This window comes from Zootoca vivipara, chromosome 5, assembly GCF_965207765.1.
Source record: "Zootoca vivipara chromosome 5, rZooViv2.hap1.1, whole genome shotgun sequence".
Taxonomy (NCBI): Eukaryota; Metazoa; Chordata; class Lepidosauria; order Squamata; family Lacertidae; genus Zootoca; species Zootoca vivipara.
This window is the reverse complement of record NC_142588.1, coordinates 5,755,613-5,774,160: the sequence shown is the minus strand read 5'-3', so window position 1 is coordinate 5,774,160 and position 18,548 is coordinate 5,755,613. Positions and strand designations below refer to the sequence as shown.

Genomic DNA, 18,548 nt, shown 5'->3' with positions numbered 1-18,548 from the left:
AATTGATTATTTAATTGACCAGTCCACATGTGACTTGACTATGATTTCAGGACATTATTAGAACGTGGTCTAGTGACTATGAAAGGAGAGGTCTAGGAAAGGGGAAGTTTCTGTAGCTAACAACTCTTTGACATTGAAGCCACCGGGGCTTTGAGCGCAAGCTTGGAATCAATGAGACACCGCCAAGCTCCTTCAGAGGGAGTGCCACCCCACCCAGGAAAGATTGCACTATTATGGCCCCTCGATACCCCCTCCCTGATTTAGATGGATAGGGAGAGAGGACGTAGCCCTATCCATATCCTGATGGCATCATTCTCCAAATCCACCGATGCCAGTATTAAATAGCATGAGAGGCAGAATAGGCCCTGATGAGATTTCACAACACAAACACCATAGGCCTGAACTGCAGTCTTGCAATAAAACTTTCCACATAAAAGACATGCTTTTCAGTGTTTTTCCAATGTGTTTTTCCATGAAATACATTTTGTATACTTTTTTTTTACATAAAATATGTATTTTTATTTGCACTTAGTCTGCACCAAAATAGCATTGTAAAATCTAGAGAAGTTCAGAACCCAATAAGTAGTTGAATTCTGATCCACAGGCAAGTTGAGTATCAGATGGAGTCAGTCAATTGCAGAAAGCAGTCCCAAGGAACTCCTCCTCCATCAGTGTTCCTAAGTTTCTTTTTGTTCACATTTAGGACATTTTGGTCTTGTGCTCCTTCAAAGCAATTCTGAGTCTAACAACTTTGACTTTGTTTGGTTGAACTTCGGATTAAATTTGCTAAATCCCTTCCTCTTGAGAATTCCGTTAATTCCCGTATTGGGGAGGGGGACACATTTGCCACACTCTCTTTCCCTGCAAGAAGAAGAGAAATGGACAGCCCCTCAGGGGCATAGCTGCCAACTCTCCCGTTTTCCCCGGGAAATCCCCGTTTTTCCAGCTGTTCCTAGTGGAAAAAACGGATTCCCCCCCCCCCCCCGGTTTATTCTGGCATGGCGGTTATTTTGGAACTGGGCAAAGCAGCATCAAAAGTCACTTCTGAGCATGCTCCGCCCAGTTCCAAAATGGCGGCAGCGCTACTTCCAGTCTGCTATTTCCGACCCGGTCCCTTATTTCTCTGACAGCAACTTGGCAGGTATGCTCAGGGGTAATGTGGGCAAGCCCATGGGGCAATTTGGGAGCTGAAATGCTGCCATCAACCCACCTCACCACCCGAACCTCATTGGTTTTGGTGAATTTGGTTGAATTATTCTGATTGGCAGATTCTATAGCAGTTATATTTTAATAACTGTAACTTGTTACCCATCTTTCTTGTCTCACATCTTCTTGGGTGTGTTGACAAGTGTCCTTATCAGAACTTTGAATGAAATTGCATCCTGGGAAATGCATTTATTTTCAATGGGACAAAACCAAGGCTGAAGACAGAGCTATAGCCCTTGCATCACTAGAGTTCAATAATGAATAAAAAGCTGGTGCTGGTGCTGCTGTTATTTCCTGTGATGCATGACCTCTCTCCATAGGCTCACTGTACACAGGAAATCCAAAAAAACAAGGTGGAATGGAGTGATCTTGAAAGCTAAAATAATAATAATGGGATGTTGCAGTTTTGTATATACACCAATAGGTTATTTAACAAAGTAGCAACTTATCTGTTAAAGCAATTACAGTCCACAATTCCTCATCCAAATGTATCATGAAAACTGGGGAGGGGGAAGAGAATAAGTTAAGGTACAATGCTAATAAGGAAAGCGCTCAGTTGGATTGATTTTAGGATAGTGGATCTTATTGCTTGCATATGCTGTCCACTTAATAATTTGCCTAGAAGGAACACTCATTGCAAAAGCATAGCATTTATTTTTTCCAGAGGTCACCATATGTAAGCCAGACAGCAGTACAAGTGATATATTATACATGACAACCCTGAATGTTGCTACACAAAGAGATTCCAATTCTCAATGTCCTCTGAGAATTGTTCAATATCCTTGATGGTATCTTATGTCTGGAATACCGGGAATATGGCATTTTTGAAGTCCTTACTAATCAGTCAAGGATAACGTGACATTCATGCAGTTTTGGGATTGTTTCTGCTGGATTACGTTGGTCACTCAGATGGAAGAAGCATGAGATCCTTTGGTGTTTGGAGGATCCTTTTTCTCTGAAATGATCTCAGCAACATATACATAAGATCTCAGCAACTTAGATTATTCATGCTAAGAAATTTGGCAAGCCCATTAAAAGTGTGTGCTTCTTTAATGCTTAAAGTGAGAGTCATGAGGGTGCCATCCTGCTGTTTTCCTTCAAATGTGTGACATCACGTTGGTTCCAAATGACACTTTAGTCTCATGTTTCTCTACAAGCAGGCCTTTGACTGATCAAACAATTATGGCTTTTTAAACACATTTGTGGGAGGGGGGGTTATTGGTTTGGTTTGGTGTTTTTATGTTGTAAACTGCCCTGTGATCTTCAGAATAATAATAATAATAATAATAATAATAATAATAATAATGAAATAATGATAATATTTGCCTGCTCGCCTTGAAAGCTAAACTGAGGGTGCACCTCTCGGCTTCCCCCACCAACCCAGGTGGACAGTCTGAGCTGAGAGTCAACCCCTCATTCCCCACATTCCCTCTCCTGTTCTGGAGGGTAGGACCCATACCAATGGATTCAAGTTACAAGGAAGGAGATTCCAGCTCAACATCAGGAAGAACGTTCTTGACAGTAAGAGCTGTTTGACAGTGGAATGGACTTCCTCCAGAGGTGGTGGACTCTCCTTCCTTGGAGGCTGGATGCCTCTGAGATTCCTGCATTGCAGGTGAATGAGGCTGAGAAACTTCAGAGAAGTGTGACTAGCCCAAGGTCACCCAGCAGCTGCATGTGGAGGAGTGGGGAAGTGAACCCGGTTCACCAGATTACAAGTCCACCGCTCTTAACCACTACACCACACTGGCTCAAATGGTGACTGATATCATACTGCAAAATTATGAAGGGGCAAAAGGGGTGGTGGGCATGCCTAATGCTGGAGAGGATGTCTGGGGGCCAGAGAGAGAATGAATTTCAGTTATATCAGGAGATGGAGTGAATGTTGTGAACAGGGTGTCAATAGCTTTCCTCCAGACTGCTTTCTGTTGATAGCCAAGATTTTGTTGGGTCTAGAATGGTGTCATGTAACACCGTTCTAAGGGCACTCTAGGCAAAACAAAATGGCAGCAGCCATCCAAATGCAGACAGGAGAAGTGCTACTGGTGACTACTGTCCCAACCACAACTTTTGTCGTCGCCACCCAAAAAGGCAGGTGAGGGAAGGCAGTTTCACTTCCTTTGTTCTCTCCTTCTCAATCCCAGCACCAGCACCTAAATTCAAGGGGTGGGAAACAGTTTGGGATTAGACTCATAAAGGGAAGAACAACTGAAAATGAATACGATCAATCTAAGGGTGAAAAAAATGGAAGTGAGATTCTGCAGTTTATTCACAACATGGAGTGTGTGTTTTGTGTGTGGTGCAACTATTTATTTGCCAAAGCAGAAAGGAAATATCTTGGGCCATAGGTTAAGACATCACATGCTTTGGATGTGGAAGGTCCCCAAATTCAGTCCATGGTTATGAAAAGGAAATCTGGATGGGAAAGATTCTTGCCTAACCATTGGCGGAGTTGCTGCAAATCAGAGCCGAGAATCATGTTGAGGAGGCAGGACTTCCTCTTTAGTGTTTTACTACCATGCACACAGATACGTAGCTGCCTAGAAGCCAAAGACTCAGCCGAACCTTTCCTGAGAAGTCAGAACTAACTACACATTTAGTCTTTTCAGGCCTGTACCACCTCAGATTATGAGAAGGGACCACATTTTTCAACACACACACACACACACACACACACACACACACACACACACACACACGTTGACTAGCATATAGCAAAAAAGTTTTCTCTTAGTCCTCTCCCTGTTTTTTATGCCAAGAAGTATTAAAAATGCAATCTATTACCTACATTCTGGAGAATAATAGCCCCAGAAGGCTGTACCATATGATTATGCTAAATATATAAATCAGCCTTCAGCCATTTAAGCCAGTTTGGAAAATAGTACATATTGTAATATTTTTTTTAAAACTACCAGAACAAAAATGAAACATATTGCAATAGACTGAGTCAAGCATCAGAAATGCTTCGCTTGTCCAAATTTATTTAATGTGGATTTCCCTCCTTTTAATTCCTGTACTGTAGTTTATGTTTCTCATTAGAGCTTTCATTAATAAAATTTGTTGAGTTCATTCTTTAATCCAGACACCCTTTCCTCTTATGAGCCTCCCCCCCCCCAAAAAAAAACTTAGCTTGCCCTTCTGGGGTGTCTGAATAAGTAAGTCCTACTGTTCTACTAATGACATGGGTAAACTGAATTAAATAAAAACATGAATCCTTGGCATTTAAACGTCGACCTAAACAATCCCAAATCACCCACAGACTGTGCAAATTAACCTTGTGTTTTGGTGTGTTTTCCCACAGCTACACACTCGAGACAACTGCTCTTTTGTGGCAATTGCCCTACATTTCCCTCAACTGTTTCACTTCCGTTATCTCTTCACTTTGCATCCCATAATTCATGGGGATGGATTAATGCAGTTATGCATATGAGGTTGTGAATGTGGGATGACCTCTGTAGAAAAGAATAATTCTGCACTAACAAGTAACGGGCCAACTTCTGCTAAGGGTACTGGGAGGAAAATAACATTCTCTGGCTTTCCAGTTCAGTTCTCAAAAGTTCTGCATGCAGAAGTAGAAAAACAAACCAACTCTAATAAAGTGTAGATGAAGTAACAAAAAGCTTGGGGTTTATTCTTTCTTTTATTATTGATTAAATTTCTGAACCACACTTTATACGGGAATCACAGGGCAATATAATACAATATAAAAGCATAAAAATCCATACTATGGTAACAAACAAATTTTACTGAGTGTGCTTGAACTGATGGACTAATAATTCATACCCAGTTGTCTCCATGTTTGGCTAGATTAATTATTTCTTCCTTCTTCCTCTGCAGGACAATATTTTTAAGCTGGAAGATTCACATTTTGAAAACGGCAGAGGAAAGAGCCCCTATGACCCCAAACTGCTGACGGCTTCTCTTTTGATAGGTAGGATTTAGTTATTTGTTTGTTTGTTTATTTTCATAAAATAGGCTTTATCTATAGTTACCTGCTTCTTCCTGTTCCCGATGGTTATCAGAGGCTCTGCTTCCTTCTTTCAACATCTTCCCAGGGAGAAATGGAATGTGGTTTTATTTGGCTGCATCACAAGTGAAGACACGCTTAATCCTACACAACAATAGCAATCCATAATTTCTGATGATAGACATGCCACTTGGGAAATTCCAATCTTTACAATAGTGCAATCATTACATTATGAATGTGAACTTATGGACAATGGCAACAGTGCAAAATTCTGGTTCTTAAATCATGCACATGGTCTTTGTGTTTAGGGCAGACGCACCCCTTCAGACTCTCTTTGTTGTGTGCTTCGCTGTGCCACCCTCTACCCCCTTACCCAGGAATAATTCTGGGAGGCATGGTGCCTGAATAGGCTGTAGAAAAACCTCACAGGTTTCCTTGCTAGAAAATTGTGGACATTCAACAAAATTAGAATTTGAACATGTGTGGAGGCAGTTGGTATTTCATTATCATGAAGGCACAGGAAATTCAGAAAGTGATTAGTGGCTTGATGTTACCTGAGCAACAAAGATACGCTTTTTAAAGAAAGAACATTGCTCCCTATCTTCTAGATGTTCTTCAGGGGACGGAAAGCATTTCAATATGAGTTTCACTTCTTCTGCACTTAAGAAGAGTAATTCTAAACTTTTAACCAACCCTTGATGCTTTTTCCTGCATCTGAAAGTTCAGGTGATTCCTCCCCTGAGGTCACTGCCTTGCTGCAACTTGCACCCCGTATTTACTCAAAACAGAAGGGAGAGAAAGTATGTCTGAAAAGACGGGGATATAAATTAGTGCCTGGGGCAACTTTAATTTGTGGTGCTGCTTCTCCAGAAAGGCTGACTTCCCTATTTGCATTAATATTCAGGCAAGAAAGAGTATGATGGCAAGGGCGTCTTACGCAAACCTCATGGCATGTAGCCAAATGAAGTCAATGGAGTGCTGTCTTCTCACATTCCTTTTTCATGTGGACTTACACTATTACAACGATTTTGGGGTTTTGGGGTATTCCTCTCGTATTCTCTTTTTTCTTTTTTCACAAATCCTTTCTTTGTGTGGAAGGCATATGGAATTGGGGGCAAGGTGTTAAGGAAGACAGAGATCAATATGAGGAGCAGAGGTGATGGCTTTTAACATTATTCTGGAGGTCAGAAAGCTGCCTTATTATACTAGGTCAGACTATTCATCCATCGAGCCTCATCTTGTCTATTCTACCTGAGGGGGCATCCACATTACTGCCTTAGAGCACAGTGAATCCCCCCCCCACGTCAGTGTGTTTCAGAGCTCTTTCACCTATTTGTTGTTCAGTCGTTTAGTCGTGTCCGACTCTTCGTGACCCCATGGACCAGAGCACGCCAGGCACTCCTGTCTTCCACTGCCTCCCACAGTTTGGTCAAACTCATGTTCGTAGCTTTGAGAACACTGTCCAACCATCTCGTCCTCTGTCGTCCCCTTCTCCTAGTGCCCTCAATCTTTCCCAACATCAGGGTCTTTTCCAGGGAGTCTTTCACCCATAGAAAAAGGTAAAGATAAATGGTCCATGGACAGTTATGTCCAGTCGAAGGTGACTATAAGGTGCAACACTCATCTCACTTTCAGCTTTCCGGGTCCTGTGGCGAGCGTGACTAAACCACTTCTGGCGCAATGGAACACTGTGATGTAAACCAGAGCGCACTGAAATGCCGTTTACCTTCCTGCCACAGTGGTGCCTATTTATCTACTTGCACTGGCGTGCTTTCAAACTGCTAGGTTGGCAGGAGCTAGGAAAGAGCAACCTTTCAATCAGCAAGCCAAAGAAGCTCAGTGGTTTAGACCACAGTGCCACCCGCACCCATAGATATGCACATCAGCGCAGCATGCACCTTGGCTAGAGATGAATGAGCAGGGGAGGCTGGTCCATTTGTGCACCACCAAGATCTCTCTATCATCAGCCAACCCTCACTTGCTTACCTTCTTACATCAAATCTATCCAGGGGGGTCATTGTGACTGTCGGCCTTATACTTGCAGGAATGAGGAGGATGGGGACAAAACTGGAATCATTCAGCTGAACCTTTTATGATTCTGGCTCCCATCTTTTGTTTTTGCTCCCTGATTCCCACCCCAACAGTCTCAATGGGCATCAGTCGCCACTGCAAATTTAGAACGGCTTAAAGACTTCAATCCGTGTGAAGTTGGTTTAAGAAAAACATGCATCAAACAGTAGTATCTTATCAGCTCAGGTAGGAAAACTATTCAACAGTAGAATCCCTAATCTGTCCTGCATACTCAATGCCAGGTACAAATATGTGAACTGGAATCTCAGCTAAACAGGAACTCCCCCCCCCCAGCCACGTCAAGTCAGGAATTGAATTTTGTAAGCTCAAAACATTTTTAAAATGCACAAATGGGCACACTACTGTTTTTTAATCACTCCTAATTCAATATTTTAAATGTTTCATAGCTATTAATTCCTCTGCCCTAAATGTTTCTTGCTCAATCTCCTTCCAAATGGTTTTCATTACTTTTAAGAGCTGTTCATTTATGATAACCGTTACTCTGGTGTGTTGAGCAAAATGCTAGCTGTGGCAGAGATGTGCGCAGCTCTGAGGCATCATTTAGCTACAATTCATTAGTGCATCCTCCCTATGTGTGTACATGAGGAGGTTTCCACATCAAGTTTACCTGGTCCAGGAAGAATATGAGAACATTTTAAAGACCAAGCAAGAGTAAGGGGGAGAGGGAATTGCATATTTTTCTATGGTACTTTAGTAATGGAGATTATTTATTAATGAACATAGCTAAGGTTACACAATCTGTTCTTCTTTAAGGACACTCCCTAGGCTTCACTTTAGCAAGCTCCACGGAATTGTGGAGCAGGAGCTCCGAATCTCTTGTTCAATGCCCATTCATCTCAATGATGGATGTGCAGAATAACTTTCCTGTGGGATTGTGCCCATTCAGATTAGAATCTCCTACCGTTAAGATGTATATTGAAATGTTTGGGCTGTATTCAGCCAAGTCCTACTCAGATTAGGCTCCTTTAAATTAACGAACCTAAGCTAGTTATGACCACTAACTTCAGTGAGTAAGACTAGACTAGCATCAAACAGACTATAAAAACACTTGACGCCTTTGGTCACACCGTAAGTTGGTAAGAGCAAAGAAAACAGTCTTGAAAAAAAACAGAACACGGAAGAGAGCTTCCAGGTACTTTGATATGGAGAAAGCTCTCTGTGCTTGGTTAATGAGACACAGATATTGTGTGACTCCCTTTCTGCTGTGGTTCCAGTTCTCCTCTGAAGTTCCTTCTGTTCCCTTCGGTTACCATTTGGGTTTTTTTTTTTTTTGCTTAGCTCTGTCTGAGCCCTGATGGTGCCCATAACTTAAAAAAAATAGAAGGGACTGTCAAACAATGTCTGTTTATAAACCAGCATAAGGGGCAGCCAACATTACGTGTTAGTCCCAAACTCTAGGCAAAACCCAATCTTTGCTTCTAATATTCTCCAATATTGCTCACAATGGTCGATTCGGTTTTTTTAATCAAGCCGAGGAGAGCTTCAACCAGCAGTAGCCACCATACACAGAGCACCCAAACTTGGGATATTCCCATGCAAGCCCTCTAGTGGATTAAGATCAATGTTTTTCAGTGGGCACCTTGAAAGGATTAAGTTTCGCACCCGTAACAATGTGACATTCAGGCAGCGCAACACATTGGCTTCTTCTACCGTAGGATGTCTTCCCTGAATGTATGGATACCTTTACTAAGTTCTTTTCTGACAAGGACCATACATATCAATGCACATTGTTAGGGCAAGTAAAAAAGAAAGAAAGAAAAGTTTTTGGCTCCTAAGCATTATCCATGATATATGCAGAGTGAGACAAGCAGAGCATTACATGACCTTTCAGCCAGGAGAGACCTGAATCCCAGCAGCAAAGGTGCTTGAAAGAACCATCTCTCTTTCTCCCTTTCCACTCATATTGTGCATCCCGCAGCTTTCTGTCACTCTCTATAATAATAATAATAATAATTTTTAATTTATACCCCGCCCATCTGGCTGGGTTTCCCCAGCCACTCTGGGCAGCTTCCAACAGAAAAATAAAACACAGTAATCTATTAAACATTAAAAGCCTCCCTGAACAGGGCTGCCTTCAGATGTCTTCTTAAAGTCTGGTAATTGTTTTCCTCTTTGACATCTGTTGGGAGGGCGTTCCACGGGGCAGGTGCCACCACCGAGAAGGCCCTCTGCCTAGTTCCCTGCAACTTGGCTTCTCGCAATGAGGGAACCACCAGAAGGCCCTCAGTGCTGGACCACAGTGTCCGGGCAGAATGATGGAGGTGGAGATGCTCCTTCATGGCTAACATGGCCAAGAAACAAAATCCAAGATCCATGAAACTTGGGCCAGTATCCCAGAGGGCACCAAGAAACAAATTGTTGCCTGTCATTGCTATGGGGGAAATGAAGCATTGGGCTTTTGTGGAGGGGTCTGCAGTGTGCCCCCTCCACTAAATCCTGTGGGAAGGATGGGGACCTCAATGTCTCTCTGTGCACAGAGCACAATCCTTTTACACAGAAGCCCCATAATGTATGGGGGGGGGGAAATACTGCAAACGTCTGGTTTTAAACACACGCCCACACACACACACACACACACACACACACACACACACGAATGAATGAATATATATATACACACACATACTCTGGCTTCTGAAATCTCTTGCTCTGGGTGACCTCTTCCCCTCTTTGACAACGATGAAATGAAAGCAGCCTTCTTGTCTTTCCTTTGATTTATATTGATTCCTCCCAAGTCTCTGGGGAGAGCTGACAAGCAAATGGGGGTAAAGTTAAGTAAAGGCTAACAGAGGCATCAAAGGCATTTTCTCAAGCACAGTACATAATAAGAGCTATAATTAAGTGATTGTCTCTCCTTTTAAAAATAGCAAGTGGCAGATGAGACAGAAAGATGATAAATAGGTAATTAATGTGCTGTTCTCTTTCACTCGATTTTGATTATACCTCCTAGCTGGGTAGAAGAGACCTTGTTTCTTTTAATCTTCCTCTCATCCCACCTATTTCCACTATCATGTTTTCTTCCATCCCGACTCTTATGATGCGCAGCCCTGCTTTCAGCCTTTCAAGGGAAGGCGGCTCAACTTTCCCAGCAGGCATGATCAGACATGGCTGCCCCACCATGGAAATGTATTTTAAAATTGGCATGGAAAATATGAGCATGCCTTGGAACTAATAAGCTTGTTTCCAACAAAGTCATATTAAATTCTGTCGAGGGCATTTGCTGGGGCCGTGACAAATGGAATACCTGAACTTTAATAACCAGTCAGTTCATTCCATGATTTTTGCTTTGAAAGGCAAAGGTCCTTATTCAGCGCTCCATGAGCCTTCCTAAAGCAGAATCAAAGCAAGCACGGTCATTCCAGTGTCAACTGCAGTCCCCTGTATACTAAAGAAACAGGTTCAGCTGTGGGCCAACAGGGTTGGCCCGAAACCCTGGCAGGCCAGTTGCCAAGGCCCACTTGCTGTGCCTCCAGGGCAGCTGAAGGGGGCTGCAGGCACTCAGAAGCATCTGGGCAGAAATCTGTAACCACAACCCTTGAGCCCCCAAGCCAAGTGACTGCTGGCAACCAGAGGCATAACTAGGGGATGGTCAGAATGGCCCCACCAAAGGAGCAGGCTCAGCGGGGCACAAAAATCTCCACTCTGGCTCAGAGTGGCTAGGAGTAAAAGCAGCGAGTGGAGGGAATGAAGGAGGCAGGAAGGCAGGCAGATGGGCAGGCAGACTGACGAAGGAAGAACAGAGCAGACCCAACCCCGTTGGCCACGGAAGTCACTGGCTGATTGGAAGAGGTGATGAAAAGCCAACTTTTTGAGTTTCTGGCTCATGGTCTCTTCTGGCTTTGGAGACATCTCCTTGCAAAGGGTGCAAGGGGCCGGTGTGTGTGTGTGTGTGTGTGGCACCAATACAGCTCCTTGCGCATCTGTGGCTAGCCAACTACATTCCAAAAATCTGCTTCATTTCCTCAGTCTTGGTACTGGGGAGTTATCAGGCTGATCTTCTGTGTTTTGCTAGAGCAGTGCTCTGCCCGTGCAAATAGCTTTCAACAGCCATGCGTGTCGTACACTGGCATTCTGTTTGCTCCTTTGTAATAAATTCCGATAGGTTCACTGAGTGGCTGATATTCTGTGCAATTTCATGCAATGTTACAGATGGTGAGCTTTATTCTGGAACGGCAGCAGATTTCATGGGCAGAGATTTTGCCATTTTCCGGACGCTGGGGCACCATCACCCAATCAGGACAGAGCAGCACGACTCCCGGTGGCTTAACGGTAAGTCAGGAATATCGTTTATCCACTTTCCATAGTTTTAAACGATGGCTAGTTAACTTCAATGTGCAACACTCATTCACAGTCGCTCAGCACCACAATGGTATCGCCACAAATGAATGAAACGAATTGGGCTTGATTTTATGTGTGCTTTGATTTTAATCCCATTGTTATTTGTAGAGTGTGGATTTTGCCTTAAGATGGAGAGGGGCAGCTTCTGTATTATTGAGAGCTGCTCTATTCTGTGAACTGAGAGCCAGTTCTGCAAACCGATTCCCTGCCCCGACATCCCCATGCACTGTGGAGTCAGACTGCATAATAAAATTGGCACATTTGGCACTAAGGTCCTCCCAGCTGTGAAGCACATGGGCTCAGGCATATGATCACATGCCAATATTTAGATGTACATTTTCCTGTTCTTCATTAACAAAGCCATGGGTAACTTTTCTTTTACTATATCTTGATTAAAATTTGTGAGTCCCCAGGAATCAGAGAAAAATCTTTTTAGGGGTTAGTTCTGGTTCATAGGCCACCAGTTGACTATCCTGCCTTTAAACCGTGCTGGAAGGCCTTAGGAGCTCTGCTTCTGTTAGACAAGCAAATTTCCCGAGGAAGTTTCATCACAGACATAGAAAAGGACTACCAGTGAGAACTTTATTATTGAGCAAGCAGTTGGTATAAAGTCCACACTCTCGGATTTTGAAAAGACCTTTCCTGTTTCAGTATAATCTGTTTCAGCTCTAAAGCTCTCCTTGGATAATCTCAGAAATTATTCTGATTGTTTACATAGACACACCAAACAAACAAAAAACTAGATCATTTTTTTTCCCCTGAGCCGGTCCAATGGGATCTGCTAACATTTAAGGATGCATCCATTTCCAGCCTTAAAATAGCTCATTTAGCAAGATTAGCTGAGTGCAGTGCAGTCACCAGCAGATTGAGGCTGAGTGTAGGCTGAAATGACTCACTTGGCTGTGATAGTTGGAACTTATGTGATCTCCCTAATGCGGCAGACAATGAGTTGAACCTGATATGGCTGGTGGTATAAATTTGGGAGGGGGCACAGAGCTAGCCAGTGAGGGGTGTGGTATTCGGTGAGTCCCAGATAGGGACTGGAGGGTAGCATTGGGCAGGGGAAAGGCCTGATGTTCCCCACTATATTCCAGTATCCTGGTGACCCTAGTGTGGTCTTGAATGCCTGGCCTTTGAGAGCCTCTTCCATGGCTGTGGCTCACCTCTTGGGGCAGAGCTGCCATAAGAGCCCCTTTGCAGGGGCATCACTATTGGGAGAGGGAGGTGAAGAGGCAAAAGACAGCATGGAGTTGGGACTGCGCAGGCACACCAGTGGAGTCCACAGAGTTCAGATTTTGTCACTGCCTTGTCCCTCGCCTTCCACAGTGATTCCCTTGCTGGGAGGCTGTTCCTGCAGCTCCGTCCCACTGTGCAAACTGCTCCTGCTCTTCTTCCTGCTCCTCCTTGCACCGATCCGGACCATGCTATCAGAGAGGAAAGGTCTTTTTTATTTTCAAGTAGTTGTACTCAGCCACACGTTGCTGTGGCTCAGTCAGGGCGCCTGCTTCCCAGGACAGGTACATGACGTAACGACAGCCCTCTCTCTGTTGCCCCCACCGGGTGACATCATCTTCCCCGCACGGGATGTCACCCTCCACCCCGATCCCCCTCTCTCCCCCTCGCATACCATATGCACATTTTGGGGAGGGCCTGGCCGCTTCCCCCGGCAGATCCCGGCGGGCAAGGGGGCAGGTGGGCCAGGTGCAGTTCCTTATCGAAGGTGGACATGTCAGGGGCAGCGGGGAGAGGTGAGGCAGCGGTGGCAAAGGGACAGGAGCCGGCCCCGCTCTCCCAGAAGGAGCCGGTGGGCACCCGCTCCCAGTACCCTCTGCGCGCTCATGCCGGAAGGACGCCACCATGCACCCCAAGGCATCCTGGGAGTAAAAAAATTACTATGGGGTGTGTTGCTTTGATGTCCAACAGATGGTGCTGTTTTCCCACAAAAGCATGTTTTTACCTGTCACAGGTGTGACATCTATATAATCTAATTATATGCAAACACTCCCGTATTTGAATGCAATGTTGTGTCAAAATTTCAAAGCAATCGGTCAAGAACTTTCTGAGATTTTTGATTTTGTACAAACGGACATTTACATTTTTACTTATATAGATAGCCATTCGCAGCCCACACAAAGCCCCAGGCTGGCGTCTTCTTGGGTTCCCGCTTCCATCTTTTCTCAATTCACACTTTTCCTTTGTGCTGTCTGGGTGCCTGCTTAGCTCAGCTTTCCTCCCATACTCTCTTTCAGGAGGCAGGCGGTATCTCCCTAAGTGCTTCCCTCCCATGCTGCCGACACCTATGAGCTCCGCATCCCTTTTTCTAAAAACTTTCAATACGTTTTGGAGGTGGCATTTGTCATTCCAGCCATGTGGGTTTGATTTGCTTCAAGCCACATCTTTAGGCAAGTGCTCACGCCACACCTTTGGGTTCTTTAACACTCCAGCTGCAAAAGTCGGAATCACAAAAGCTCTGCCTTTGAGAACCAATTGCTGCCCACTGTCACAAGGAAATTCCACAATGGCTTTGGACTTGTGCTGTAAACTAAGGCAGAAGTGGCAGTGAGGGAAGGGGAGGGGGAAGGAATGCCTTTTAATTCAATGGGCACCCTGCACCAGATGTAATGACTCACTGATTGGGAGCCCTGTAGGCGCTAACGCAATATAAATTACAACTATGAACCTCTGCCAAACATATGGCTCTGCTCGATGTTAGCATCATGAGAATGGGGTGTGTGCCATTTGTGAGAAATACTTTGGAAACAGTTATTTCCTTAGTTTTACTTTCACTCTAATTTTAGTCAAGATAGCTGGACTTCAGAGAATGTCAACGGGTGAAAGGGGAGATTATTATTATTATTCTTTTGGCTTTCTGTGGACCTATAACCAAAGAATCTTTCGGAATAATATCTTAACTCTCGCCAGCTGATTGATCCCAAGGATAACCTGCCCTAGCTCAGTCATGCAAGTAAATGCTGCTTTTGTGCCATAGAACCACACACTGACAGCTGAGTCAGGAGGATTTATGCAGTGAGAGAGCGCAGTCATTGTCCACTGTCCCCATGGCTGGTTGCCGGAATTGTGGCATTCCCCTCTCTCCTTTTGAATTGCGCTCGCCAGTCTCTCAGCGCTGAATGTGAGAACTGATTTTCCCAAGTTAGCACTAAGGATGCATCTGAGAGGATCAGGAAATGGAAATGGCCAGAAGACAGAGAGGGGTAAGATTACCTACACAGAGCTTGCAACCCCTCTAGAAATCAAAGCCTTTAGTAGCCAGAAGCCTTTATGGAATTCAAATGTGTGTATCTCTGTGACTTACCAAAGGCAGACTATTGGGTTATACTCCTTGCACATGGTGCCTTTAGAGTAATAGTGTTCAAACTCAGGGGACCCTTTCCAGGTCGATTTGTCTGCCCTGGAAACCTAGTTCATTGTACAGCACTTTCTAGCAAATCAGCTGTCTATTAGGCCTCTTTTTTGCAGGCTGAAGGGGCTGTGGGGGCGGAGGACACCCCCCCTAAAGTCTTTTCCGGCTACCTTAGGGAACTGAGAGAGGTCTCTTAATTCATCCCACTCATATGCACACTAGGGAGGGAAGAATCTCTCAAGTTTGGTTTCTCTGCATGAGGTTTTTTGTTTTTTTTAAACCAGCCTACACAAATTCATATGCATTTTCATGTACACTTCTACTCGTACTAATTTTAACACAAGTTTTGCAAGCAATTTTCCTATAATAAAATGCATTTTGCACATTATTTTTTTACTAATGTACACTTTTTTGTATGTGCTTTTCATAAATGTGCACATTTCTGAATGCATTCTTTGGCTGAAGAACTGCATCTCCATTCGGACTAGTTCTGAAGGAGAACTGTGTCTCATTTCATATCTTCCTTCAGGAAAGACATATCTGGTAGGTTTGCATCAAAATGCTAATTGAACATATTCCTCCCTCATCCTTAACACACACACACACACACACACTTTCTTTTTTTGCAGTTTTTACTTTTTTGACAAAAAGATTCTTAATCTTCAGACCGGCAGCTTGCACTGTAAAAAAATCTTAAGTTCAGCAAATTTCAATATTAGGGGCAGACAGAGAGATGTTTTTGTCCAACTCCCTCCACTTCTCTCTGCAAGGAAATAAATAATTGTATTCCCTTTACGCAGAGCTGAGTTTAAAGAGAGAGAGAGAGAGAGAAAAAAAAAATGTTATGGGATTTTTTCATCTTATGTCCTTGCTTTTTATTCAGTTTTGTAAAGCTTCTTGATGTTTCTAGCATACTTTCTGTGGCTTTTAGGGAAAAAACTAAGTGGGAAAATAACCATGCCAAGTTCTCCAGAGACATTGTCCTTAAGCTGCTGAGTACTATAGAAGTTGAGGGAGTATTCAGTGAGAGAGAGGGGGGGGGAAATGCCCTCATAATTTCACAGCCTTTGGGATGGGAAGCATGACCTTGATCATCTTATAACAGTCACACAGCACTTTCTGGCAATATTTTGAGAGCTGTCTGCTACCTTGACTAAGTCATCTGAAGTTACACCCAATGGACTCCTGTGTGTTTGATTGCTGTGCCACTTTCTGGGCTAGCTCTGCCAGGCAGTTCTCTGTCCAAAAAGAGCCAAAGCTGTCAATGGGACAGTATATTCTCCAGTATATTTGAGTCAGTTGTGGTTTATTCCTGAACACAGGGAAGTAGTCTGCAGACATAAACATGGACATGAATCTTAACCATGTTGATTTCAGTTGGAGAAGAAGAAGCATCATGGGTGACGACGTCACTGGATCTTGAATGTCTGACTTGACTCCCTCCCCTCCCCCTTCTTCTGCGACAATTAGTTTAATTAGCATTGACCTCGTCAATATGAATTTCCTCTTTCCTGGCCACCATGGCCAGAGTCTGGTGGGCATTCAGAGATTTACTGTTGACTGCATAATTGGAGTTCATGTGTGTGGTTGAAATGAGTGGGGAGAATTGCACAGAACACAATGCATGTCACTGGGGCGCTGACATCGCTCTCAATAGCTCCCCCTCTGTGAAAACAGGGACTGTTTGCAAATTAATTAGTTTCTGGCAAGAGCCTGATTGTTGACCCAGAGTTTGTAGAGTGGAAGAACAATCAGATTAGTGTGTTCCATACAAAGGCCCAGGGCGACACCGGAGTGTGGTTTGCCAAACAGGGTAGGACATGAATGGAGTGAAACAAATTCTTCTTTGGAGAAACCATGGCAAAGGTTAAGTGTGATGTGGCTGGAGCGCATGAGCCATAAAGGTGGGGTGGAGTGGGGGGGGGAGAGATGGATTATATATGTCCATCTGCATGAAGCTGGTTAATGCTAATTGACTCTTGGAGCCGGAGAGACATAGATGAGTGTGAGGCTCTGCAATGGGGTGGGGAATTGCCTTCTAATTGAGCAGTAAAAATTGTCCCAAAGGGAAATACTGTACTAGAAAGACAGAAAGGAAACGCACATATTCAATCCAAATTTTAGGATTTTGAAATTAGTTTAATTGCCTAATCCCTTTCCTGCTCACCCAGAAGCAAGTCTGTCTGATAGCAGAACTTTCAAGTGCGCGTAAAATTGCAACCACAGTCTGTCTGAAGCCTATGGGCACAATCAGGTAATTTTAATTAAAAACCGCGTAGTCCCCGATTGCTCAAATTTGTATCTGTGTTTTAATACAAATACTAAAATAATTTGACAGGTAATTAATTCTGCAGTATAGCAGCCAAGAAGCTTGCCCCTATAATGGGTTGGTTTTACCTTTAGAATGTGTAGGTATACTTTAATATTACATGGAGCATTTATTTTACTGGAATTGGTATGGGGTTGTGTAAAGTTATTTAAGTGGCATCTCATTAGTTAACCTTTAAAATGTTCAGTCTGAAAAATTATGAGTGGACCTAAAGAGAGAAAAAGTATTGAGAAAATGGAAACAAAAAGAAGACAAGTTCTTCTATGGCAGACCAGAAACACCGGAACTTGCCTCCTTTTTGAAAATTACCGGCACCTGCCATGCCCATACTTTTCAGAAACACTAGAAATACCCAAATCTAACTGTAAAGCCTACACAGTGAAGACCTACTGTGCTTTGAAATCCTTCCCATTCATTACACAGGTCAGCTTCCTGTTGAATTTTGCCCAGTGTGATGTAAAGCTGCTATTTGTGAGTAGCAATGAGCTGACAAAGCTTATTTGTCAATAAATTCAGTTCCTGCAACAACATTAGGATGATTCATGTGGCAAAAAGGAGGTCAACCACCTGGCAACAATAGACAGGAAACAGGAGATAACATTTCCAGGGTGCAAACTTTGCATTGTTTTTCAGAATAAAACTTTCATGCAGTTTGCACCTATGGGGTTTTATGATTCATACCTGCACGTTATTAAAAAAATACCACACCAGAATAAATATGTTTTAAACACACTTCCATAATTTATGGTGGGTGATTTCTTCAAGTAAACGCTTCAAGATATTCTTCATATGCTCTGTTTACGAAAGATACGGAAATTGATCCTCCCCACATGAATGATATATTTTAAATTGTGTGCACCTTCACCCCACTCCACCTCCAATATTTTCCATGACTCGCATAAAAAAGTGAATATATTTTTGAATTCAGTTCTTCACCAGGTACCAGGAAATCTAGACGAATTAAATTGTGTGTGTGTGTGTGTGTGTGTGTGTACCTATGACTATGACCACTGGTTTATCCTATCCTTCATCAATCACTCACCTATAAGCAAGGGTGCTCCATCATGGAATAGTTCTTCTCAGGACAGAGTGTGCTCAGCTTAAAAATATTTCCTACCCTGGGGCAATCTATTATTCCTCTAAATCTTGCCACTTATTCCATTAAGGGAGCTTTGTAAACAGATATTAAGTTGATCCACATGTACATTGCAAAGTGCTGAATAACAAGCTGAATAGAACACTATAGGGCAGAG

The 18,548-nt window shown here is 43.4% G+C and overlaps 1 protein-coding gene across 1 annotated transcript in view; it reads left to right on the top strand.

Annotated features, from left to right (window-relative positions):
• Window positions 1-18,548, top strand: part of SEMA3A (semaphorin 3A) — a 196,935-nt gene that overhangs the window by 126,898 nt on the left and 51,489 nt on the right. Inside the window, exons 5-6 of the mRNA XM_035137741.3 lie at window positions 5,044-5,137; window positions 11,414-11,533. Coding sequence (XP_034993632.1) covers window positions 5,044-5,137; window positions 11,414-11,533 — 214 coding nt within the window. The remainder of the gene's footprint in view (window positions 1-5,043; window positions 5,138-11,413; window positions 11,534-18,548) is intronic.